Source organism: Rhincodon typus, chromosome 1 (assembly GCF_021869965.1).
Source record: "Rhincodon typus isolate 14 chromosome 1, sRhiTyp1.1, whole genome shotgun sequence".
In the NCBI taxonomy this organism is placed as follows: domain Eukaryota; kingdom Metazoa; phylum Chordata; class Chondrichthyes; order Orectolobiformes; family Rhincodontidae; genus Rhincodon; species Rhincodon typus.
Genome location: NC_063332.1, coordinates 168901393 through 168928770, shown reverse-complemented (window position 1 = coordinate 168928770; position 27378 = coordinate 168901393). Strand labels below are relative to the sequence as shown.

The following is a 27378-nucleotide window of genomic DNA, read 5'->3' as shown; positions in this document are numbered from 1 at the left end:
TAACCAGTTCCAGACTTGGCAAATAATCAATTGTGGGCACCAGTTTGTATCTTAAACAAAAGACTTAGAAATTTATTAACAATATAGTAACTTTGCCAGAGTAAAGTTAAACAACAAAGTAATCTAATTAGTCTATGCTGTAAACACAAGAACTTTTATTTTTAGCCCCGTTCATACAAAAGATAGACAAACAAACAACATAGCAATGGATAAATAAAAGAAAACAACAAAACTGACCAGATTACTTAAATAGTTTACACAATGCATTTATTTGACAAATATAGATGATGGCTTCTTGTTTGATTTTCTGAAGATGTTGATCAAAATCACCTTTACAATTCACTCAAGTAAAGGCAGTAATATTTATAAGTTAGTTTTCTAGTCTCTGGGCTTCTGAGAGCTGCTCATGGGAAGTGAGGCAGGGAGGTTTCAAATCTTCATGCTGTAATATCAACAGCCAAATACCTTTTACAGTCCCAAACCCAATTGAACTCTGACCACTCCCTGACAGACTGACTGTCTCCTCCGTGAGGTTTCAGTTTCTATTCAATATCTGTCATCTGCTTGACCATAAGGTCTTTTCCAAACTTGTTGGAACCAATTCCCAAGTGCAAACCTCATCAGTAGCCAATTTCTGCCATCTGTTTAAACAACATGCTCTTCCCCAGTGACACAGTGTCTGCAGAACCTTTTGATCAGGAACCAACCTGCAATTAACTTCTAGGCCTGGCCTCACAAATAAACAAAACCTTGTTTGATTTGTTTTCCTTTTAACACAAGCTATTATCCACGGTTCAAAAGTCATCTTTAGCTCACGTTTCTGAGTTCACAAATCCAAACCAAAATTTGATAGAAGAATAAAATAAAAATAATGAAAAAATCAGCGCAGATTCTAACAAGTTAAAAGTTTCAAGGCACTTCATGGAGACATTATAGATGAAATGTAAGCAAGCCACTTAACAGTTACTAGGGCAGATAACCAAAAGTTTTGTCAAAAATATAACATTTAAGTGTGCCTTAAAAGTGGAAGGTGAGGCGGAGAGGCTGAGAACTTCAAGGAGGGAACTCCAGAGTTTCTGGCCATCGATGTTAAAGGTGCAGCTACCAAGCAGCAGGGAGATTAAACCCGGGGCTATTGCTGAGGCCACAGTGAGAGGAATGTTGAGAGTCTGGAGCAGATCACAGAGACACAGAGGGTTGAGGCCAAGAAAGGATTTGCAAACAATGGTGACAATTTTAAAATCGAGTCACTGTGTAACCAGGATCGAAAGTTGGTCAGTGAGAAAAGAAGTGAATCAGACCTGGTACAAGTTAGTATAATTCCAACGCTGTAAGGGACAGGCCCAATATATTTGATATTGGGCCTTGGGCCACATTTTATTGAGACTGGCAAAACAGTAAGATACGTCTGAACTTCCCCAGACAGTTAAAAAAAAGATAGGAAGACTGGTCAGTGACCATATTGATAATATGGTGGCACAGTGGTTAGCACTGCTGTCTCACAGCACCAGAAACCCGGTTCGATCCCAGCCTTAGGTGACTGTGTGGAGTCTGTACATTCTCCCCGTGTCTGCGTGGGTTTCCATTGGGTGCTCCAGTTTCATCCTGCAGTCTAAGGATTAGGTGGATTAACCATGGTAAAATTGTCTGTAGTGTGCCTGCTAGGTGGGTAAGCCGTGGTAAATGCATGGTTACGGGAATTGGGCAGGAGAATGATTTGAGTGTATAATCATAGAATACCTACAGTGCAGAAAGAGGCCTTTGGCTCATCAGGTCCTGGTGGGATGCTCTTTGAAGGGTCTGTGCAGGCTTAATAGACTGAATGGCCTCTTTCTGCACTGTGGGGATTCTATACTGGAGCTCCATTTTGATGTATACAAAATAAGTCAGACCAGTACATTTCATTTGCAATGTTTACTAATTATCCTTCTGGCAGGCAGATACCCAACTAAGGGGATTGAAACAAAAACAAAGTTGCTGGAAAAGCTCAGCAGGTCTGGCAGCATCTGTGAAGGAGAAAACAGAGTTAACACAGTTAAGGGGATTGAAACATTGGGTCACTGCACTGCTGGCAACAAGCCTTGATTAGCTCCTGAGTAAGGGAGCAGAACAGGAGTCAGAAATGATGTTGGACAAAGTATTGAACTAAGGAGGATCATCCCTGCACCTGTACCTCCCCATTCAAGTCAGTAGATCTTCAAAAAAGCTTTTCTTTTCTACCAGGGGCCTCCAGCAAAGCTTTGAGGACATCTGGTCAGGTTGCACATGGAGCACTTTTTCCTGAATGTGGCTGAACTGCCCCCGGCTGAATGGAATGGGGCGAACGAACCCTCAGGCTAGCTATGAGCCTTCGATTTGCTGAGGTTTCTCATCAGTTCAACTTGATGCATCTGCCCAATTTTTTCATTTTCTCCCCTGCCTTAGCAATCACTGGAGCACCTATTTTTAAGTACTGGCCAGCTTGTCATTTAGTGACAACAAGGTGAAGAGCTGGATGAACACAGCAGGCCAAGCAGCATCATAGGAGCAGAAAGGCTGACGTTTCGGGCCTAGACCCTTCATCAGAAAAGGGGGAGGGGAAGGGGGTTCTGAAATAAATAGGGAGAGAGTGGGAGGCAGATAGAAGATGGATAGAGGAGAGGATAGGTGGAGAGCAAACAAACAGGTCGAAGAGGCGGGGATGGAGCCAGTAAAGGTGAGTGTAGGTGGGAAGTTAGGGAGGGGATAGGTCAGTCCAGGGAGGACGGACAGGTCAAGGGGGCGGGATGAGGTTAGTCGGTAGGAGATGGGGGTGCGGCTTGAGGTGGGAAGAGGGGATAGGTGGGAGGAAGAACAGGTGAGGGAGGCGGGGACAAGCTGGACTGTTTTTGGGATGCGGTAGGGGGAGGGAAGATTTTGAAGCTTGTGAAATCCCTGGTCGACCCATTGTCTCCGCCGGCTCCTGCCCCACCGAACTGATCTCCAACTATCTGGACTCCATTTTCTCCCCCTTGGTCCAGGAACTCCCTACCTATGTCCGTGACACCACCCACGCCCTTCACCTCCTCCAGAACTTCCAATTCCCCGGTCCCCAACACCTCATCTTTACCATGGACGTCCAGTCCCTCTACACCTGCATTCCCCATGCAGATGGCCTAAAGGCCCTCCGCTTCTTCCTGTCCCGCAGGCCCGACCAGTCCCCCTCCACTGACACCCTCGTCTGCTTAGCCGAACCCGTCCTCACCCTCAACAACTTCTCTTTCAATTCGTCCCACTTCCTACAGACAAAGGGGGTGGCCATGGGTACCCGCATGGGCCCAAGCTACGCCTGCCTCTTTGTAGGTTACGTGGAACAATCCCTCTTCCGTACCTACACCGGCCCTAAACCCCACCTCTTCATCCGTTACATTGATGACTGTATTGGTGCCGCCTCGTGCTCCCACGAGGAGCTCGAACAGTTCATCCACTTCACTAACACCTTCCACCCCAACTTTAAGTTTACCTGGACCATCTCTAACACCGCTCTCCCCTTCCTGGACCTCTCTGTCTCCATATCGGGCAACCACCTAGAAACCGATATTCATTTCAAGCCCACCGACTCCCACAGCTACCTAGAATACTCCTCCTCCCACTCACCTTCCTGCAAAAATGCTATCGCCTATTCCCAATTCCTTCGCCTCCGCCGCATCTGCTCCCAGGATGAGGCATTCCACTTCCGTACATCTCAGTTGTCCTCGTTTTTCAAGGACCGTAACTTCCCCCCCTCAGTGGTCAAGAACGCCCTCAACCGTGTCTCCCACATCTCCCGCAACTCATCCCTCACACCCCATCCACGCAATAAGAACCAAAAAAGAATCCCCCTCGTCCTCACGTACCACCCCACCAACCTCCGGATCCAACGCATCATCCTCCGACACTTCCGCCATCTGCAATCCGACCCCACCACCAAAGACATCTTTCCCTCCCCACCCTTATCTGCTTTCCGGAGGGACCACTCTCTCCGTGACTCCCTTGTCCGCTCCACACTCCCCTCCAGCTCCACCACACCCGGCACTTTTCCCTGCAACCGCAGGAAGTGCTACACCTGCCCCCATACCTCCTCCCTCACCCTCATCCCAGGCCCCAAGAAGACTTTCCACATCAAGCAGATGTTCACCTGCACATCTGCCAATGTGGTATACTGCATCCGCTGTACCCGGTGTGGCTACCTCTACATCGGGGAAACCAAGCGGAGGCTCGGGGAGCGCTTTGCAGAATACCTACGCTCGGTTCGCAATAAACAACTGCACCTCCCAGTCGCGAACCATTTCAACTCCCCCTCCCATTCCTCAGACGACATGTCCATCCTGGGCCTCCTGCAGTGCCACAACGATGCCACCCGAAGGTTGCAGGAACAGCAACTCATATTCGGCTTGGGAACCCTGCAGCCCAATGGTATCAATGTGGATTTCACAAGCTTCAAAATCTCCCCTCCCCCTACCGCATCCCAAAACCAGTCCAGCTCGTCCCCGCCTCCCTAACCTGTTCTTCCTCCCACCTATCCCCTCTTCCCACCTCAAGCCGCACCCCCATCTCCTACCGACTAACCTCATCCCGCCCCCTTGACCTGTCCGTCCTCCCTGGACTGTCCTATCCCCTCCCTAACTCCCCACCTACACTCACTTTTACTGGCCCCATCCCCGCCTCTTCGACCTGTTTGTTTCCTCTCCACCTATCCTCTCCTCTATCCATCTTCTATCCGCCTCCCACTCTCACCCTATTTATTTCAGAACCCCCTTCCCCTCCCCCTTTTCTGATGAAGGGTCTAGGCCCGAAACGTCAGCCTTTCTGCTCCTATGATGCTGCTTGGCCTGCTGTGTTCATCCAGCCCTGCACCTTGTTGTCTCGGATTCTCCAGCATCTGCAGTTCCTACTACATCTGTCATTTAGTGAGATGCATTCCCTATCAATTCCACTGTTATGTTATTTAAGCAATCCCATGTGGGCTGGCAACTGAATCTAGACTGCCTCAGTTCCATTCCTTTCCTCTGTCATTATATCCCTGAAGTAGTTTGTTTTATAAATTGAGAAGTATAATTGAGCATTTGGCCAAAGGCTGTTTGTTAAGGAATTCATTATCTCTTGCTCACATTTATGAGCAGTTCATTACTTTGTTCTCAGTGAGGAATTCACCTTACATGATCAACTGAATATTCGCTAAGCTTATGGAAATATAAAGTAGATATGTGGAGTCATATTCAGGTCAGACGAAGATTTGTACCTGCTGAAGGAATATAAATGTTAACACTTCAAATTGTGGGTTGGGTCCCATGAGATTATGAGCAATTAATACATGTTAATTAGTACAGTCATTAACCTTTCACTGGATTCAGCGGTAATGTTTCAAAGGGATTGCCTCTATATTTGAATTGAAACAACTTGCAGGTCTGTGGGAAAAAGAGTAGGGTAGTGGATGTCTCCTTCAAAGAGCTGGCATAGACAGAACAGGCTGAATGGCCTCATTGTTTGTAAAAATGGAACAACACCAATACAAATTCTTCAACGAGTGATGAATTTCTGTTGTAAATTGACTATTAAGCAAATGCTTCTGGGCTCAGAGTAAATTGTCCAACTAGCAGCTGGCTTCATCCATCTCTGTGACTTCTTCCAGTTCTAAAAACTGCAGATCTCTGCTGTCTCGCGCTCCCTCGGTTTACATCCCTGCATCTTTATTCTTCCAGGACAGCTGTTTCAAACCTATCCCTTTGACTTTGGTTATCTTTCCCAATATCAGTTCACATGGTGTACAATGTTACATTTCATCTTTTCTTTTATTCATTCATGGCATGTGAACATTGCTGGCTGAGCCAGTATTTATTGCCCATTCCTAATTGCCTGGGGGCAGTAACTCCCCCAGCACTCAACCACCCCACCTCCCCACTATTGCATAAATGCTGTCCCCTCCACACTTCACATCCGCTCTGATGAAGAGTCTGATGAAACGTTAGCTTGCTCTCTCTCCATGGATGCTGCCTGATCTGCTGTGACTTCCAGCATTTTTTGTTTTCAGAACAGTTTCATGGTCATCATTAGATTGTAAATTTGAACATTCTACCATCAGCCACGGTGGGATTCAAACTCAAGTCCCCAGAACATTACCTGGGTCTCTGGATTATTGTCTAGTGATAATACCACTAAGCCGTCACATCCCCAATATACTGACACTGCTCTAGTGAAAAACCTTTTGTTGTTTTAGTGCATTGAATGCTCTATGCAAATGTAGGTTATTGTCGAAGAGGCTGCGACAAATAGAAATGAATTTTGTCTCTGAATCAGTTGGCTCTGCCATTTGTCTGATTCACTAATTTGCTTTCCCAGTTTTGGAGATGGGGGTCACCACTTTCACTGTTAGTTGCTAAGGATCTGAAGTGATGTGATTTAAAGCACTCTCTATCCAGTGCCCGGCAGGTGGGTGTCTGCCACTTTCAGAAAAAACACTACCTTTAACTTCTACCGTAATTGGTGTCACTTTTACATAAGGAACAGAGGCTAACAAGTAGAAGTGTCATGCAAATATGCTCGATGCAGCTTGTTTGAGGTTGTACCATGTTGTCAGAGTAATGGAGGAGGAGGATACTGAATACTGTTATTGGGTATAAAATAGGAATGATGAGACATCGTGTCACTGACATCACATTTACACAGGATGTTTTGCAGCATCAAAGACCCATAACCATGCGTAATGTAGTCATTTGCTCAAAAGAAAAAGATGCCAATTAGACTGCAACTGAGTTATTGGATTTATCTTAGAATGACTTTTGGAGAAGTCTCTGGGTTTTGAACTAATCAGATCAAATAATATAGCACATTCATTAATTGTACACAGTTAGTAAAATGATCAATATTAATTAATAAAATAACTATGTCCTGTCTCATTTTGGCAGACAATTTTTCTTTCTGTTAGAGATGCACACTATTTCTGTCTTTACTGATCCATTCCCAGTATATAAAGTGACTGAATGGAGTAGACACTGAGAAGATGGGGCGGCACAGTGGCTCAGTGGTTAATACTGCTGCCTCACAGCACCAAGGAGCCTGGTTTGATTCTCAGCCTCAGATGACTGTGTGGAATTTGTACATTTTCCTTGTGAGTGGAGCTTCCTCCCCCAGTCCAAAGATGTGCAGGTTAGGTATATTGGCCATGCTTAATTGCTCACAGTATGCAGGGATGTGTAGGCTTGGTGGATTGGCCATGGGAAATACAAGATTGCAGGGATGGGATAGAGGGGTGGGTCAGGGTGGGATGGCATCACATCCACAAACATTCATTCCCTCCACCACTGACACTCAGTAGCAGCAGTGTGTACTATCTACAGGATGCACTGCAGTAATTCAGCAAAGTTCCTCAAAAAGCGGCTTCCAAACCCATGACCACTTCCATCTAGAAGGACAAGGGCTGCAGATACATGGGAACACCACCACCTGCAAGTTCCTTTCCAAGCCACTCACCATCCGACTTGGAAATATATCGCCGTTCCTTCACTGTCGTTGGGTCACAATCTTGGAATTCCTTCCCTAAGGACATTGTGGGTCAACCGACAGCAGGTGGACTGCAGTGCTTCAAGAGGCGACTCACCACCATCTTCTCAAGGACAGCTAGGGACAGGCAATAAATGCTGGCCAGCCAGTGATGTCCCTGGCCCATGAGTGAATTTTAAAAGTGAACCTATATTCATATTGAACCCTTTCCAACCTCAGGACATCTCAGTGTGCTTGACAGCCATTGAAGTATTTTTGAATGTAATCACTGTTGCAGAAAACACACCAGTCAATTTGAACTCGGCAAACTCCCACAATCTGTAATGTGATATTGACCAGGTAATCTGTTTGTTGATGTGATTGAGTGAATAATTTTGGCCAGGATGCCTGTCTTTTCCTTGAATAGAGCTGTGGGATCTTTACTGACAAATACAGCCTTGAATTAACATCTTCTTGGCCCCTAAAGTGGGGTTTGATGCTGCTGACTAAAGCAAGCGGGCCAAAGCTAAGAAATTGCTAACCTTCCCTCACACAGGTGTCACTTACTTGGCGGAATTGAATCTGAGTGAAAGGTATTCTGGACACTCTCAGCACAGTATAAGAGACTATTGGGGATAGGTGGCAGTGTGTGGGAAGGTGTGGGTTGGCATGCATGGCCTTAGGAGGTGGGTTGGGGTGTGAGGCTTGATGCCAAAGTATCTGACATTTGTCAAAAAGGCAGTGGGGACAAAATCCCCGAGAACATCCTGCAGTACTCAGCAACCTCTGTGGCTGCCTCTGATCTGCATCTAAGGGGCAGTGGGCCCAATTCTAGCATTCACTGACCACCCACATTGAAAATCATGCCACTCAGGCTTAATCCCAAGGCAAAGGTGCAAGACAGGACATTTACTGACTTGAGCTACCCACTTTGGACCACAATATAAGTGAGCAAGAAGGTGGCAAATGGAGTGTAATGCGGGGGAATTAGGGGAAGTGGACTTGTGACTTCAGTCGAGACGGATTGAAGGGGTGGTTAGTCTAGCTGTGGTTATTGCAGGCATCGCTCAATTTCACATCAGCCTCTCCTCTCACTCTGTGCAACTAATCTCACCATCACGGGGGAGAAAAATATAAATTCAGTATTGGAGAATCTGAAAGGCAGAGCTCTCAACAGAGTTAGCAGAGCCATGTGCTCCCTTGCTTTCTTTCACTGCGCCTTTCCAATCTTTCGCAGAGATGGTTAGCTGTCACAGAAGTTGCAACAAGTAAGGTTCCTGAGTGTTGCTAGGGCCTCTGGCAATTTGAATGGGAAAATGCAATAGTTTGCATTTCTCTGGAGAAATCAATTCTGCCTTGGAGGCAATTAATTTTTAAAGCTCTTGCATATTTAGTATTGAATGTTTATTAAAAAGCAATCTTTCTGCCGTAGGAGGCTTGAGCAGATGTTTGGAAAAGCAGTTTTGTTTTAAGTCAACTTCAAATGGAACTAATTGTATCAGACCGTTGGTTTCATCGCAGGTGAGTTGTCACAAAGTGTGACAAATTACTGCTTTCTCTGGCACTGGAGCTGATGCTGTGCATGACCACACAGACAATCTAATGATTGCAAAAGGAGTTATATGTGTATTGAAGACAAATGACATTCTTAGAAAGATGTTGGGATATTTTGACAATTCCCCAGATGACTGAACAGAAAGTGGGAAAATTCAGCACTGTCCTCACTTTGTTTGGCCTGCATGTGACTCCAGAGCCACAGCAATGTGGTTGACTCTTGTTACTGCCCTCTGAGCAATTAAGGATGGACAATAATTGCAGCCTAGCCAGCAACGCGTGGATCCTGTGGACATGTTTCTTTCAAAATCATGTCGATCTCTATTTCATTTTCCTTATCAGTGTAAACTAAGCCATTTTATTTGCCAATTTGTTCCATCAACGAATGCTCTGACCTCAGAACTTTAATTACCATGTTAAAACGATATTATTGCGTAGAGCTTGTGTAGAGTGGCTGGTAAATGACACCTGATTAATTGCCTCAGAAACTTTCCTTGAATGTTGTGAATTTAAGATAACGCAGTTACCACACAGGAAGAGGCTAATCAGCCTATCAAAACTCGACCTCATTGATAATCTGTCCAACTATTTCAAGTCTTCTTGTTTCCCCTTAGTCCTGCAAGTATTTCCTTTTCAAATAGATATCCACTTCCCTTTTGAAAGGTAAATCAAATCTACTTCAACCCCACCTTCCTTAAACATACTTAATTCATAGTTAAAGCAACTTCTCCTCACCCTCTTGCAAATGAGTCCTTCAGTTCCTGTGCCATCTGCCAGTTGAAATAGTTTCTGCTCACTTAATGGATTATATTAAGTCAGCAATGCAGAAGGCACAAATCTAATGAACATCTTAAAGTCAAACCTTATAGTGACTTAATTATTTCCAAATGCTGCTTAATCAAGTAAAGAGTTGTTATTTCAGATCTTTTTTTATTCTCCCATGGGACGTGGGCATCACTGGATGGCCAGCATTTGTTGCACATCCCTTTTTGCCCCTTAAGCAGGTGATAGTGGCCTGCCTTCTTGAACCGCTAAAGTCCATGTGCTGTAGGCTTCCAGTGCCGAGGTCAATGCCAGGTAGTCCATCCAGTTTCATTTCTTTGTTGAGACTTCATAGCAATTGATAATATCTGAATCGGTTGCTAGGCCATTTCATAGTCAACCACATCACTGTGGGTCTGGAGTCACATGTAGGTCAGATCAGGTGACATTAGATTTCCTTTCGTGGATAACATCAGTAAACCAGATGGGTTTTTCTGACAATCAACAATGGCTTCATGGCCATCCCCAGTATACTCTTATTTCCAGATATTTTTTGTCGAATTCAAACTTCACCATCTGCCTTGGCAGGATTTTAAATCAGGTATTCTAGTCTAGCAATAACACCAGTAGGCCATTGCTTCCCCTTAGAACATTGAACGTAGAACAGTACAGCACAGTACAGGCCCTTCGGCCCACGATGTTGTGCTGAACTTTTACCCTAAGCCTAAGGTCTATCTAATCTCCACCCCTACCTTATACTATCATCCATATGCCTATCTAATAGCCGCTTAAATGCCCCTAATGAGGCCGACTCCACTACCCTCTCCGGCAATGCATTCCACACCCCTACCACTCTCTGAGCAAAGAACCTACCTCTGACGTCTCCCCTATATCTACCTCCACTCATTTTAAAACTATGCCCCCTTGTAATAGCAAAGTACAAGGTTGGATTTTTAGACCTAGCCGGAGCTAGGAATGAAAAGACAGGTGAGGAAACAGAATGTTGCTCCAAGAGCCTGAAAGCTGGTTCCCCAGTTAAACCCCTTCCAGCTTGGGGTGTTATCCAAGAGGTGGGTGGGTGTGAGGAGGTAGGGGGTGTGTGGAATTACCCACACCACAAGCAATAGGGAGCTGATTACTCCAATTGAAGGCCTGTGAATGGAAGCTGGCAGGGAGCTCAGCTGCCTGGAACTAGCCTATTGGTAATGACACAGGGGCTGATGCCCCAGGCAAGCTTTTGGACAATCTAAGTGCAGCAGTCATTGATCTCCAGTGGAGGGAATCCTCATCACTCACTTCCCTGTTCTCCTCATTCCCCATCCTCATTTCCTCCTTTCTCACCCATCTGTCTCTGTTACCCACCTATCACCTCTTTACTCCCTCCCCTGTCCTCCTCACTCCCCAATTCCCTGTTCTTTCCTTCTCATCCATGTCTCTTCCCTACAGCTCAGCCCTCCTCTCACCGCTGCCTCTCCTCCTCGCTCCCGCATCCCCTCTTTCTCCTCTTTTCACCTATCCCTCTCTCTCTCCCTCCCATCCGTCTGCACTCCCCTCACCCCTTCCCTGTGCCCATCACCTGTATTCCATCCCCCGTCATCTGTGGCTTATCTTACGCCACTCCGATCTCTCCCTTTCTCCTCCATTCAACCCTCCCATCTCCCCACCTTGCCCCACCTTTCACCCCTCCATCCCTTCCCCTCTTTTTTCCCTTTCCCCCCTTTCATTTTCGCCTCCCACCTTCCCCTTGCCAACCCCTTCACCTCTCCCTCGAACACCGCCCTCTCCCCCTCCCATGTCTGCCCTGACTCCTCCCTTGTCAACCCCCATCTCTCCCTCCCACCTCACCACCACCATGCTGATTATTTAGTTACAAAGGCCATTTTTTTAATTGTAAGTTTGCAGAACTTGGAGAGAGGGTGGGCCCATTTTTGAGAGCCTGACTTCCTCATTTCTCTGGTGTTGCTGGAGGGGCTCCCATTGATACTGCAGCTTTGAGTCCCCCCCACTGTCCTTAATGGGACAGTAAACCTCCCCAGTGCTCATTAATTGGCCACTGTGGGGAAAATCACATTGAGTTACTGTTACCCAGACAGCAGAGCCTACAAAGTCCTCTTTAACCCTAAAGGTGGAGTTCAGAAGCCTGTGGGGCAAATCCTGTGTCATGGTAATGTAACTGAGTTATATGTGCACTAACTTCCAACCAGGAGTGGTTTCAAATGTGTCGGCCAGCAAGGTTTATTTTCATAGATCTTATTCAGTAGCATGTCTTGGAATCATAATGAGGAAATTTATCTCAAGTATCACATTTGTGTATTTTTAATTGTTGAGTAGATTACTTGAATTGAATTAATTAAAAAGCTCCCCTGCTAGTCGCTAATCAGTGCTCCTTCTGAGCTGGAGAATAACAGGCTTTGTGCATTACAGCTCTCTTGGGGACATACCTAAGTAGATTTGGGTATGTTCACAGTTCAATTACTTCAACATTTTTGCTTTCAAATGCCGTAAAATCAATAATCGTAACAGACTTTCATGACTAATGCAATGTCTGATTTATGAAACTTGGAACTTGCTGTTAGAGTGGACCTCCTCTCACTCTCGGGATATCTCAAGAAGATGTGAGGTCGCTTGCTGTGTGGACAGGCACAACAGCATAGAATGATCCCACAGACAACTGCTCAGTTACTCTATGATGGTGGTGAGTCTCGCCTGAGGCATGCTGACCCTGAGGTTAAACCGTCACCAGTCACCTCTCTCTAATGAGAGAGCTGCCCTATGGTCTGCCCTAGGGTTATGGGTGATTGAAAAATGAATATTAATTGACAAGCAAAAAGAATCCATTCCCATTTTTGAATAATACCCTGGGATATCTTACATCTGCTGTGCATCAACTTAGCATTGGAAGAATGCAGGGGATAATGCAGCTTTCCCTCAGGTACTTTCCGGAAATGCCAGTCTCAAAAGTTGGAAGTCTTTAAATGATTTTGCAATAAATTAGTCAACAAGGCCACAGCAGCCTTTCTTACCTTCATGTATTTTGTCCTTCATTTGCACAAACCAATGTAACAGAATACAATATCTTTATTACTGCAGCAAGAGAAAATGGTGTGGAATGTTAACAAGGATCTTATGGCTTTCAACAGCTCCTGTAAATGAAAACAATAACTTCCATGATGCCTTTTGCTCTTAGGCCCCAGCTAAATGCTAGTCAATTAGATTCTGAATTGCCTTGCCTTGTCCTCTTCGAACAGCTCTAGCTTACCTTGGGTCACACTGCCCAAACATACATTGTCTTTTGCAAGTCGCCCACTGCTTCTGTCCTATCTTCTCACTTCCTGTGTTTCTGTTCTTGCCTTGTCTATCTGGTGGCCCAGGAGAAGTGTCCTTTCTGTCATTCAGTCTCCCCCCACCCCCGGCATCTTCCACCTATCTTCTTTCCTGATCCTACCCACCCATTGTTCAAAACCCATTATGTCTCTGACCTAAAAACCAAAAGAACTGCAGATGCCGTAAATCAGACAAAAATAGAAATTGCTGGAAAAGCTCAGGTCTGGCAGCATTTGTGTCATCACCTTTCTGACGACAAGTCCCAGACCTTAACACATTAACTTTGTGTTTCTCCCTCTTCCTGCACTGATGCTGTCGGACCTGCTGACAGCATTTTCCCTGCATTTTCTGCTTTTTTAATTTCAGATTTCCAGCATCCACTGTCCTTGGCTAAGCTCCTTCTGCTGAGCTCCCGCATAGTTTGTGAGAAAGTGGTTTCATTTTCAATCACAGAGATGCAGAAATAATGGCAGCAGGGATAGGCGGGTAATCCAAATACATTGAAGAGTGAAGATTGCAATGGTTTGAAGGCATTCCCCTTGTGAAATGTTAATGCAGCAACCTGCAGATCACATAATGATATTAGCACTGCTGACGTTTACAGGTTATTAATGATGTCCCTGGGAACTGAACTGTGCTCTCTACTAATTAAGGGAGCTATCAAATTCTGTTTTTAATTTTCACAGCAGCATGCTGTACATCAACAATGATTTAAAGTATTTCGAGCCTCCTTTTGTTGTCTGAGCTCTTTCATAAATTTTCGGATGTAAAGTTCGTGTCTCTCTGCTCCACTATATTGGTTTCTATTTATCCTTTGGCCTGCTTGTGTTTATACGAACAGATGTTCATGGTAGTAATTGGAGTGCAGTGCCAATGTCTCTGAAAAATTAGTTTATTTTACACTTTATTATCTGCAAAGAATCCTTTCTTGTAAGGAACCAGTTCTTTTGATTCAAACTGTGAATGCTGAGCTTCCCAAAGTGTGGGCTGTGATCCCACTCTGAGGCAGGCGTGGCTCCAACTGTATGTGAACAGCTGCAAGGTCCCATTAAATTCTAAGTTTTTTGAAAAAGATTAGTTGATAAGGTTTACCTTTTGAGGGCCCAATCCAGATTCCAAAAATGCTTTGTAACTTACAAACCATCCAGTGGTAACAGCGTCTCACTGTCTCAACTCTCCACTTGTCCTGTGCTCACGGTATTGCTCCCCAGTTCTTGACCCGGTGAAGTGAAGACAATTTACAAACCTCACAGTGGGCTCACAATGGGGCAGTGTTTAAGAGACACTGTTTTAATATTCAGTCACAATGAGGGTTAGCCTTTCAGCGTGAATTTCTTGGTCTAAATGTGACTTAAATGAAAGTAAGAAATGGCTAAAGTGCATCCATTTATTTTTTCTGTAGCCCTTGTATCTCCTTCATGAGCTATTTAATCCCCCAGTGTAAATTTGCTCTTTCATTCCATAATCGTAGATTCCCCTACAGTGTGGAAGCAGGCCATTCAGCCCATCAAGTCCATACTGACCCTCCAAAGACCATCCCACCCAAACCCACCCCATCCTGGTAACCCTGCATTTCCCATGGCTAATCTACCTAGCCTGCACATCCCTGGACACTATGGGCAATTTAATATGGCCAATCCACCTAACCTACACATCTTTGGACTGTGGGAGGAAACTGGAGCACCCAGAGGGGACCCATGCACACACGGGGAGAATGTGCAAACTTCACATTGACAGTTGCCCAAGAATTGAACTCAGGTCCCTGGCGCTGTAAGCCGGCAATGCTGACCACTGTATCGCCTTAATTATGGCCATAACAATTTGCATTCTATTACATGTTTTGAATATCTTCAGTATCAAACCTGATCATGTCACTGTTTATTATCCATACTGAAACTGCCACATTTTGGGATTTTGATTTTGGTTACTTTGTCTTGTTCAGTCACCAATCACTCCTCCTGTAGCTGCATCCCCTATGATGATGACGATGTTTTATTCTACCCAGTATCTAGGATAACAATACAATAGTGATCTCCCAAAGCCTTAAAATATGACTGTTTCTATCTAGGCATTAAGCAATGATAGGATCAAGCTGATTATTATGTTACTTGTGGCCAAGGAGCTGCCAAAAGTGCATGGTGTAATTTTATACAAAGGACAAGGCCAGCAGATAATTGGGAACACCACCACTTCTTTCTAAGCCACATACCATCTTGACACGAAACTCTATTGCAATCCTTCACTTGTTGCTAAATCAAAAAACCTTTCAGCATTGTGGGTCAACCTACACCAAAGGGACTGCATTGGTATAAGAAGGCAGCTCACCACCACCTTCTCAAGGGCAATCAGTGTTCAGCAATAAATGCAGGACAGCCAGCGACACCCATGTCCCACAAGTGAGTAAAAAAATGTTACGATTGGGCAACAACTGCTGGTCTAGCCAGTGATAACCACGTCTTGTAAATGAATTTAAAAATCGAGAAGAGAGATCAGTTTAATGAAGGCTGCAGAGCTGATGTGTATTCTTTTATTTGTCTGTGAGGTGTGAGTATCACTGGCAAGCTCAGTCTTTATTCTCCATCCTTTATTGACCTTGGAATGATGGTGATGAGCTGCTTCCTTGTAGAGTTGCAACCCATGTGGTGTTGGCATGCCATTGGGTGAGAAAAGACAAAAAAAAAAGGATCGATCACAATAAATTATGTATCATGATTAATGTAGCTGAGTTGTAGCTAACTGGCAGACCATTTCTGCCCTATCTGTGTGCTTCCTGCTGCCAATACCAGGCAACCTGCCAACTGTGCTACTTACTCATTACCTAGTGTCAATTGACTGACACCTTGCCAACTGTTCTTGCCTTTCTGACCACACCCCATCATTTTGCCATTCTGAACCAGTCTTGCTACTTAATGGACAACCAGACAACTGATTTATCAGCTCCTCATTGTCCTTGCAGTGTCATGATTGAACAGATCTTCAGCGAAGAAGAAGGTCTTATTAATAACATGCAGTTGTATTTAACCGTACATAACCTTAGGAAGAGACATAGACCATTCAGCCCCTCGCGGTTACATCATTATTCAGTTGCCTTGGAAATGATCTGTCTCTCAACTTGGTTCCATATTCCTTAATATTCTACCTCATAAAAAAATAATGAAATCAGACTTAAAATTTCATCGAAGAGAGTTCCAGATTTCCACAACTTCCATAGTAGGCCAATGATTGGGTCTTTCAGCTAGTGAAAGATTGCTAGCTTTATGGGTGATGGTGGCATGATGGTAATGTCATCTGGACAAGGAAACCACAGGCCCAGAACTACGTTCTAGGTACACCAGTTAAAATCCCTCCATGGTAGCTTTTGAAATTAACTCTCAATTAATATCCCTGGAGCACAAAACTAGTCTGAACTACCATGAAACTACCATCAGTTCTTGTAAAAACCCATCTGGTTCACTTATGTTCCTCAGAGAAGGAAACCTGCTGTCCTTACCTGCTCCAGCCTCCATGTGACTCCAGACCCGCTGCAATGTAGCTGCCCTTGGCCAGCATTTATTGCCCATCTCTTTGTATGGCTCCTCTGTAGCCCTCAGAGTAAAAAGGCCATTGACCATGGCTCAGTTAATCACACTTTACCTTTGAGATGTTGGATTTAAGTCTCCCTCCAGGGCTTGAGGGCAGAACTCTAAGCTGACCCTCCAGTGCAGCGTTGACAGGGTGATTGTTACACTGAGGCTCCATCTTTGAGCTCCATCAAAGGTGTCATGTTACTGTTTTTGAAGAAAACAGGATAGTTATTCCCATTTCCTGACCTGATCAATATTTCTAATCCCTTAAACAACATAGCAAAAATAGATTATCTGACCAATATCTCATTCCCGTTTGTGGGAGTTTGCTTTATGTGTGTGTTGACTGCTCTACTTCCTACATTACATCAGAGACAACATTAAACTTGAAAGGATTCAGAAAGATTTACAAGGAGGTTGCCAGGATTGGAGGGTTTGAGCTATAGGGAGAGGCTGAATAGGCTGAGGCAATTTTCCCTGGAGCATTGGAGACTGAGGTAACCTTATAGATACTTATAAAATCGAGAGGGGCATGGATAGGGTGAATAACCAAGATCTTTTCCCCAGAGTGGCGGAGTCCAAAACTAGAGGGCATGGGTTTAAGGTGATAGGGGAAAGATTTAAAAGCGACTTAAGGGGCAATGTTTTCACGCAGAGGCTGGTGCGTTTCTGGACTGAGCTGCCAAAGGAAGTGGTGGAGTCTGATACAATTACAACATTTAAAAGGTATTTGGATAAATACATTAATAGAACGGGTTTAGTGGGATATGGGCCAAATGCTGGCAAATGGGACTAGATTAATTTAGGATATTTGGACTTCATGGACAAGATGGACCGAAGGGTCTGTTTCCTTGCTGTAAAACTCTATGACTCTATGACTTCCATAAGTACTTCATTGATTATAAGGTGCTTTATGATGTCTGATGGTCATTTCTTCTCTATATCCCCCCTTAGAGATGGGAAACAGGTGGCAGTCTTCACCCAGTACCCTGTCACAAAACTTACTGGAGCGTAGGGCATTAAATTCCACCCAATGCATTGTTGTGTTCCCAGCTGCAGAAAGGGAGATGATTGGCAGCTCACTGAGTCTTTCTTTGGGACAGAAGCTAAGCTTTCGGCTTTTTCCTGCCTGGGCAATATGGAAACAATCCAAGAGCCAGGTAATTGTTAAACTCAGTCAGCTCAGCAGGGTCAGACTGGATCTGGGAGCTCAGGATCAGAGTGGGCCCAGTCGCTTGAGATCAAACTGGGTCTGGTTCCTCAGAGTCAGACTGGACCCAGTTTCTCAGGTTTAGACTAAGCTTGGGAGCTCGGAGTCAAACTGGGCCCAGTAGCTTGTTCATTTTGCTGTCTCACAACCTTGTACGGCAGTCTGAGGATTGAATTCCAAACGGCAGTACTAAGCAGTTTAAAATGGCACATACGATTAGAAACAACAGTATTGACGGTGACTTATTCTGTTGACAGGATGAAGATCTTTTTCCTCAGGAGGGTGTGATGGACAGCACAGAAGCACTGCAAATTGATCCTGATACTGAAGCCTTTGGAACAGCCCCGGGGGTAAGTTCATGAAATTGCTCTCATTATGGGTCATTTAGAACGGGAGAGCTTAAAAGAACTTCAGGAAGAGATAATGCGACCTCAAACCAACAAATATAAGATGCTGGACCGATGTTTGAATTCGAGAGTCTGAGATCAATTGAGAAAGTTAAAAATGTGGCACTGTCAGACCAGAACTTCAAGTGATTGTAACACTTGACTGCTTCTTCCTGAGGGAAAACTTATAAGGACATTTTACTGTTCAAATGCACTTTCTCTTGGTGGTTTAAGTAGCATTAATGACAACAGAGTACAAACTTTGAGAAATCCTCTGGGGTGACTTCAGTTTTCTTTTTATTTACACTGACTTCCATTTTGTAAGTACATGTTTCCTCTATCTCTCGTGGACTTGTGTACAATTCCAGAAACAGATACATCCTGAGAACATAGGATTCTGAGGAAGAGTCATATTGGATTCGAAATGTTAACTCTATTTCTCTCTCCACAGGTGCTGCCAGATCTGCTGAGTTTTTTCAGTATTTTCTGTGCTTATTTTAAATTTTCAGCATCCAATGTATTTTGTTTTATTTATGTGGACTTTGGAAGTGAGTAAAGGCAGGGTGTTAGGATTCCCGTAGGGAATTATAACTTGAATTCCCAGTACATTAAAACAATCGCACAAGAAGATTTCGAGTTCTCAGACTCTCACTGTAACACTCAATCTAAAACTATTTCAATATGCAAATAATGTGCTAAACTACAGAAAAGATCTCCCATTTAAAATCAAAATGTCCAAAAATCTCCCTCTATGAATATTCCTTATTCTGTCCCTTACTTTACTCTCTCGGAACCAGTCCAAAATAATTCTTACTTCATTTTCCCTTTGCCAGCCAGATAACATACTTATTTCATAGAACTGACTTGCATGGTGCAGGTTACCTGAGGGATCCTTCCGTCTAGACAAAGTGATGCAATGAGTCTTCTTTTAATTTTAAAGCCTCATGACCTCATTCTCTTCAATATGAGTGGGAATTCCCACAAAATTCATGTATTATAAAGCATAAAGACTTGCAGTCTCTCTCACTGTCTCCATCTCTCTTGTTTCATTACTCTCTTGCTGTCTCTCTCTTTCCTTCCCTCTTGTCATGTTGTCTGCCTCTCACTCTCTCTTTCTCTCTATCATTGCAGACTTGAGGATAATCTGTACTCTGGTCCTATCCTTCTCAAAGTCCATCTCAATAACATTGTGAATCATTTGGGCCTTGTATCCAAATAAAAATGCTAAATAGCTATCCTTTCAACTCGCAACTTCATTCTATCGTCAAACTAAATAGATAATTGATGTATAGTCATTTACAAAATTTGACATTTCCAAGCACCTTCCTAAATCTTTTGAGGTGAACAGTCCATACACTGTCAATGTTAATATTTTTGCCATTGTCAAAATGAAGATCTTGCCCTTTTTTCTCAATTAATGGGTCTAGGTCCCCTTCTAATCTTCAATAACAAATCTATCCAATTTTACTGTCAACAGGTCACATGACTCTCCTCATTGTTCCTTTTTACCCTAAATTAAGTGCATTGCCCCCAAACATAGTATTACAAAACCTCACATTTGTAACAAGGGTAACTTGATAAGGTAGATGCGGGGGCAGGCTGTTCCCATTTGTGGATGAGTTCAGAACAAGGGTGACTGAAGGGAAGATAGCAGCAATCAATATTTTGAAATAGTTTAGGAAGAATTTCTTTTCACAAAATATAAGGATTTAGATACTGATTACCACACAGAGCATTTGGAAGAGTTAACACTGCTGTATTTTTGGAGTAGGTCAAAAATCACATGATACCAGGTTATAGTCCAACAGGTTTATTTGAAGACACAAGCTTTCAGAGTCTCACTCCTTCTTCTGGTGCCAGGAGCAAGACACTGGAAGCTTGTGTATTCAAATAAACCCATTGGACTATAACCTGGTGTTGTGTGATTTTTGACCTTGTCCACCCCAGTCCAACACTGGCACTTCCACATCACAGCATTTTTGGAGTGGCTTGAAGTGTATGTGAGACCCTGCAAAAGCTAGTATAACAGAGTCTGTAAAGAGGAAATAATTCATTGAGGGATTCTTGTACAGTATTTTAAAAAATTCATTGGAGAGCACTGGGTCTAAGGGTCCTGTTTCTGTGCTGTAGGTTCTCAGTTCACCTATGGAGAGCAGGGGCTGGATATTTTCTGCCTGTCATTGAGTGTGTTTTGGACAGAGGGTGGGTACCACGATGTAGGGAGAGTTCCCAGCCCATTACTTTCCTACCAACCCCGAGCTTGCCCCACAATACAGAGGACATGTGTAAAACTTCTTCAGAACTGATTGTAGCTAGGAAAAGGTTGGTATATCTGCTAAAGAAGTGGAGGGTGAGGAGTAAACAATGGGTGGAGATCGACCCCAGAGAGAAAAATGGTTGGGCAGACAAGGAATGGGTAACATTCAGCCTGGGAGAATCAATAGCTACCAATGGGGACCATTAGTGGCTGACAATGAGTTGTTTGTGGTCGCAGCCCATATGATGACAAAGCCTATTGTGTGGGGGTTGGGAAAGTATTATCATTGGAGGGTACCCCTTACCCATCAGGGTCACACCCCCACACCACCCCATCAAGAAGGCAGCACCTCTCTTTCCTTCCCACCCGCGAGTTCTTGACCAATCTCCCCCAACTGCAAAACGAGAAAAGTTCAAAATGCCTCGCCCTAACTCATGTCAGGGTCCACCAGGCCCCCTCATTGGCCTGACTGTGGTCCGAATTATCAACACCAGCAGCTCTGGAGTTTGGGGGTTCCTGTGCGGTGGGTGGTAGACCCACGAGGAACTGGTTTTGTCCACCTGCAGTGCTTTATGGGTGCGAAGCAGGCTTCTGACCATCCAGTCAGCTGACCGCCCACTTTCCTGCTCCCTTCACCCGTGCCCTATAATGTTCCTCCCCAGATGGTGTTAGGTTCACTTATCCAAAAAATGTCTCCGTCAAACATCAGCTGCTGTTTGGTAATTGGCCTACCACTGGAGACTAAATATTAATTGCTTTGCCAGTTCTGGTTACTATCTAGCATTGCCTGCTGGAACATGAGCTCAAAGGTCAGGACCCGCATTGACATACAGACTCAATTTCTAAACCCATACATGTGAGGAACAGGAGGCACCAGTGGACTTTGTAACTACAAAAGCCAGTCAAGGCTATGAATCCTGCAGTAATTAACTCACCGCTTGACTCCCTAAAGCCTGTCCACCAGCTCTGTACAAGGCACAAGTCAGGAGTGCGATGGAATGAGTGCAGCTCCAAAAACTTTCAAGAAGCTGGACACCAGTCTGCTTGATTGACATCCCATTTAATACATTCGACATGCACTCCCCGACCACTGATGCACAGCTGCAGCAGTGTGTGCCATCTTCAAGATGCACTGCAGCAACTCGCCAAGGTTCTCTTGATAGCACCTTCCAAACCTGAGACCTTGAAAATCTAGAAGGACAAGGGCAGCAGATACTTGGGAACACCACCAACTGCAAGGAAAACCTGCAAGTTCCTCTCCAAGCCTCTCAGGATCCTGACTTGGAATTATATTGCTGTTTCTTCACAGTCACTGGGTCAAAATCCTGGAGCTCCCTCCTTAACCTACACCACATGTAGGGCAGCAGTTCAAGAATGTAGCTCACTACTAACTTCTCCAGAGCATTTAGGAATGGGGAATAAATAAACAAACCAGGAACAAATGTGGTTTTAAAAATCTGTATTTTAAGCACTGAGGAGGTAATGCAGTTACCAAATTGTCATCTATCAGTGTGGCAGGGACAATGTGGACAACAGTTCAGTTTCAGAGGTCTCGAACTCCCCATTATCCCTTGGCTGATCCCACCAGGTTTTAAATACCACTTGTTGTCGTTGGAGGCCCCCTCAAAAGCCGGGTGGGAATTCAGGACCAAATACAATTAAAAACCACCCAGCTGCCTCTGTATGGTAACCATGCAGAGACAGCTTCTTAGGGCTCATCCCGAGAAGGATAGAGAAAGTCGGAAACTTTTGTTATGTTCAAGCTGATGTTTCTCTCCATTTCCACCCTCTGTAGGATGAATATCAAGATTATGAGCCCGAAGCGTGAGTATCCACAGACCTGGGCGCACTGACCAAGGACTCTTTTATTTCTCCTTCTCTCTTTTTCTATGTGAATGTACTTCAAATTCAGATATTACTGGTTGTAAAATTCTTCCTTTAAGTGTGTGTGTTTTTTTACAGTGTTCTTTGAAGTCTTCCACTCGCTGTACTCAAGAGTGTTGTGGCTTTTGGCCAGGCCCCATTCCAGTGATTCCCTCCCACTGAAATGAGGGCCTGGGAGCAGGACCCTCTCAGTTCCGTAGACATAGTGTTTGGGGTTCAACAGTATGAAACTGCCTATCTGTCTAATGCTTTCTTGTGTATGTGTAAAAAAGAAAGGTTTTGTGTGACTGCATCTGTGTGTGCGTGTGAGTGTGTGTGCGCGTAACGTGTCTGTGTGTGTGTGTGCATTTGTGTGAATGTGTTTGTATCTCCTGGTGTAACCTATTTACTGCTCTGTTTTCTATGTATGACAGTTCCGTTCGCTGAGAACTTTGTTGTATGTACAGTGTATGCAATGGTCAGCATGGAGCTATGCACTTACAATTATCTACTGTGACACTGAAAATCATTTTGTGCTGGTGGGTTTTTTTTGATGAGTGTATGTAAATATCTCGTGTTTCTGTGAAACAAATTAAACTGAATATGCAAAACACTCCCTGCCGTTGAGTCTGTTCTACGGGTTATGTTGCGGCAATGTGTGTGGTGAATCATCAAGACACCACGGCTGGGGCAGTGCGGTAAGTCGGAATTCCACCGCCTTGTGTTGGGTGCAGGTTTACACCCTGTTCCAAACCTCATCCGTAATTCCTTCAGGGTGAATCCCTAGTTACCACCCTCCCAGAGGTGAGGAGAGTGAAAGCAGCTAAAAGGAGAGGAGGGGTGTGTGCATGAAATTGCATGATCAGCCATGATTGTATTGAATGGTAGTGCAGGCTTGAAGGGCCGAATGGCCTACTCCTGCACTGTTTTCTATGTTTCTCCCCCAGTCTGGCAAGCTTACCCTAAACTGATTTTAATGGCTGTCTGTCTGTCTTGATTGGCACAGAGCAAGACTTCTGTCCCTCAAGGAAGTCGTGCATTCAAAAGCAGATAGCATTTCAAACGAGCTGTGGATGCCACTGGGGTGAGGAGGCTCCTCAACAAAGAGGAGCCAAGGTCTTGGACACCCAGTCAAGTCCAATGTTTGGCAGGCGAGTAAGATACAAGCAGTGACTGGCACATGAAGAGCTGCCCTGATGCCTGACTTTGACCCCCTTCCCCATCTGCTAGCCCACTCTCAGGGAAAGGTGGAGAGGATGTAAAATCACAGCCTATATCTTGTTGTGACTAAGTGATTAACTTCATAGTGACATTGACAAGAGTCTTGGGAGTGTATTCTCTCATTACACTGGCAGGGAAGCCTAAAGAAAAGGGAAGTAACTGCTAGGATTGTGTTCCTGGATTAAAATATTGGTGTAAAATGTGATTTGTGCAGCAAAAAGATTCTTTTCTTAGAGGCTTTGCTCTATTAAAACAGTTTTCTTGTGTTGGAGTGTAGACATACGATAAGAATATTATGAGTCAGTACTGAGTCATTTGAGAACAATATAATGATCCCAAGGGACAAATTCTGAGGAGTGGCTCCTCAAGCTAGAGATCTATTCCCCAGAATGGAGAAGGTTAAAGGTGTTCATAAAGTGATCGATATGAAAGGGTTAAGCTATGAACTAAGCTGAATTTCACCCACTCTGATATAAGGCACAACAATTGGGTAGAGCGTTAAACAGTTGGGACAGACATGAATCTGGTCCTGCCTACCTCTTCTGAGTAATAGTTAACATGCCTCAGAGTTAATGTAACTTGTATACAGTAACTAAGATGTAATAAACCACATTGTATTATCTAAGCCAAGAGCCCCTTATGCTGAGAGCTGTTCATGGTCCATCCTTTACATAGACTATTGAACAGCCCTTACACTAGCATGGAAAGAAATATTTTAGGCAGCCTCTATACCAATCACAAGCTGCTGGTGTTTGTATCCTTAGTATCCCTACAGTGTGGAAAAAGGCCCTGTGGCCCAACACATCCACACCAACCCTCAGAGGATCCCACCCAGAATCATCCCCCTACAACCCACCTAATCAACACATCCCTGAACACTACAGGCAATTTAGCATGGCCAATCCACCCAGCCTATACATCTGGACTGTGGGAGGAAACCCACACAGACACAGGGAGTATGTGCAAACTCCACACAGACAGTTGCCCGAGCTTAGAATTGAACCTGGGCCCCTGGCGCTGTGAGGCAGCAGTGCTAACCAGAGCCACCGTGCCACCCTTTGTACCTAGGCATCACATCATCCGATATCAAGCTGATGAAGGTGGTGTACTCATCCCTGTATCATTATCTACTGCCACAAACAGCTGATTTGATTAACATTTCCAAAATATTAAGGGAAACATAGGGTGGGGAGAGAAGGAAAGGATTTGCACTAGATTAGGAGTCTCAGACTTGAGGACATAGTCTAAACATCTGGTGTGTGGGTTATTGCTGTCATTCGGCTCAATGTCAACCATGAAACAACATTTACTGTGTTAAAGATGCAATATGAATGCAGATTGTGATAGCAGAGACATTGAGCAAGGTCAGCAGAGATACACTTGAGAGTTAGGGGCAGTTCTCATTCAAACAAAAGAAAAATATTGTAACATAAAAGTAGAAATTGGTGGCAGACAGATAAAAATATGGCAGTGTCTGTCAAGAGAGAAAAAGAGTTAACATTTCAGGCTGATGACAATTTCTGAAAACTGTTAAGATGTTAAAGATTTAACAGGATGATAAGTAAGGAGCATGATGGAAGTAGGGCAAGAAAGGTACAATGACTGAAGGACAGCAGTAGTACAGAAGCTATAATTCTCTTGGTCTCATTGTGAATATTTACAGAACAAACTGATGTAAGGAAAACAAGTTTATTTAAGAAACATTTTATTATGACAATATCTTGCCACAAGGCTGCAGGAGTGAGCAAGATGATGTGACATTGCATCACCTCCTGTGATTATATTCTGATATAATTGCATTATACCACAAAGAACTGAATAACTTATAGGACAAAGAAAGGAAGATGGTGCAAGGTGCAGTCTGGTAGCAATGGCTCAAGTACAGAAGCAGATGGTGGTTCCGTAGGAGATTCCAGCAGAAGACCAGTGGAGGATGGAAGTGTGGGAAATCTGGATCACATTTCAAGTAAAACCAGAGATTGTGGACTAGTCACTGTCCCCAGGATATACATTGGAATAAAAGCAGTAATTGCTTCAATTCCTGGGGAGAGTTTAGTTAGACATATAATTACTGACAATGACTTTCAATCAGGCATTTTAATACAATTGAAAACTATCTTTCAGTCTGATAAACAGTCTATTTCACCCTTGGCTGAAAACTGAGCAGGATGGATAAGGTTTTCTGTTCAGTCTTTGATTAAGCCACAGTTGTTCTGGGCACTGGGCAGGTGAAAATGCACTCCCGGTCAGAGGAAGTAAGGACTTAATACAATGAGTATATCAAAACACTTAAGCCCAAGAGAAATTTTTCACAAAACATCTTAGAAATACAACCTCCTCCTTCCAGACAGTTTTAAACTCTTGTGGGCCCAGTATTTTAAATCTTGCAACTTAACGTTTTGAAGATTAACAGGCAGGAGTAGAAGATTTCCTCTCTAATCTACAGGGAATTGCATTGCCTGATGCAGCAATGGCACGCATATAGCAGACAACTTCCAGGCTCCCTGTTCTGTAATGAGTAGGTAGGAATAAGGTGCAGATGTTTGCTCTGATCACCTCTGCAGTGCAGATGGGAAGAGTAAGACTCTTTCAACTCTTTATATATCATTCGTTACTGGCATCCAATCATGCATAGTGTGATAAGGGATCAAGCTCTGCTATATTACTGCCCAACCTGTCTAAATCCATTGTCAGAAGAAAAAGAGAAAACAAAGTTGCATTTCCATAGCACCTTTCATGATGTCAGAACACCCAAATCATTTTAGTCATTGTCATAGAGGTCTACAGCACAGTAAAAGGCTTTTCGGCCCATCAAATCTGCACGGGTCAAAAATCAAGCATTTAACTGTTCTAATCCCATTCTCCAGGCCTTAGCCCAAAGCTTTGTATGCCTTGACATTGCAAGTGCACATCTACATATTTCTTAAATGTTATGAGGGTTTCTGCCCCTGCCATGCTTTCAGACAGCAAGTTCCAGATTCCCTCCTCCCTCTGGGTGAAATTTGTTTCCTAATATCCCCTCGAAAGCTCTCACCCCTTAAATTATGCTTCCTTGTCATTGGTCCTCCACCAAGGATAAAGGTCTCTTAGTTCGAAGTTATTCATCTTCATAACAGAAAAGCAGAATTTCTTTTTCAGATATGAAACTTTTATGTTCAGAGGGGTTAATTGGATATACAAATCCCTCATGTCTCTGCCTGACACCGGGAAGATCCTGAAAGAAAATGTCACCAACATATAAAGGACATTGACCTCTGTTAGGAACACACAACTCTTCAAACTGGACTGGCGTAGAGTTACATGTTTGATCATCAATCTAAAAAGAACAGCTTGAGGCCAACTGATCCTGTAGAACTGATCAATAAGGCAAACAATTAATTCATTGACAAAGCTTGAGAATTAATCATAAGCAATTCTATTGGATAACATTCCTTTCTGAGAGAAAAGCCACCACACAGCTCTCAGCTTTCATCGCTAATAAAATTATTGCTGGGAAAATCTCATTCCTTCAAACACAATGATGGAAAAATCCCAACAAGTTAAATGCAAAACTACAACAGGCTATTACCATCCAAACTCATTCTAACAGTGGTCTGTCACTTTGAAATTTAATTTTATCATTACAGATCTGGCAATTGCTGGGTCACTTCATTTGCTTATTGGTCCTGCAGTTTAATTCTTGCAGCTCTATCAGTGAGTCAATCCAACAGTTATGTTATGTCTATCATTCTGCAAAGGTTAGTGATGTTGCTGTGGTAAACT

The 27378-nt window shown here is 43.9% G+C and overlaps 1 protein-coding gene across 1 annotated transcript in view; it reads left to right on the top strand.

Annotated features, from left to right (window-relative positions):
* Nucleotides 1–22433, top strand: part of LOC109927264 (alpha-synuclein-like) — a 78328-nt gene extending 55895 nt beyond the window's left edge. Inside the window, exons 5-6 of the mRNA XM_048601469.1 lie at nucleotides 18147–18239; nucleotides 22328–22433. Of these exons, the coding sequence (XP_048457426.1) occupies nucleotides 18147–18239; nucleotides 22328–22360 (126 nt within the window). The 3' untranslated portion in view covers nucleotides 22361–22433. The remainder of the gene's footprint in view (nucleotides 1–18146; nucleotides 18240–22327) is intronic.
* The last annotated feature ends 4945 nt before the right edge of the window (nucleotides 22434–27378 follow it).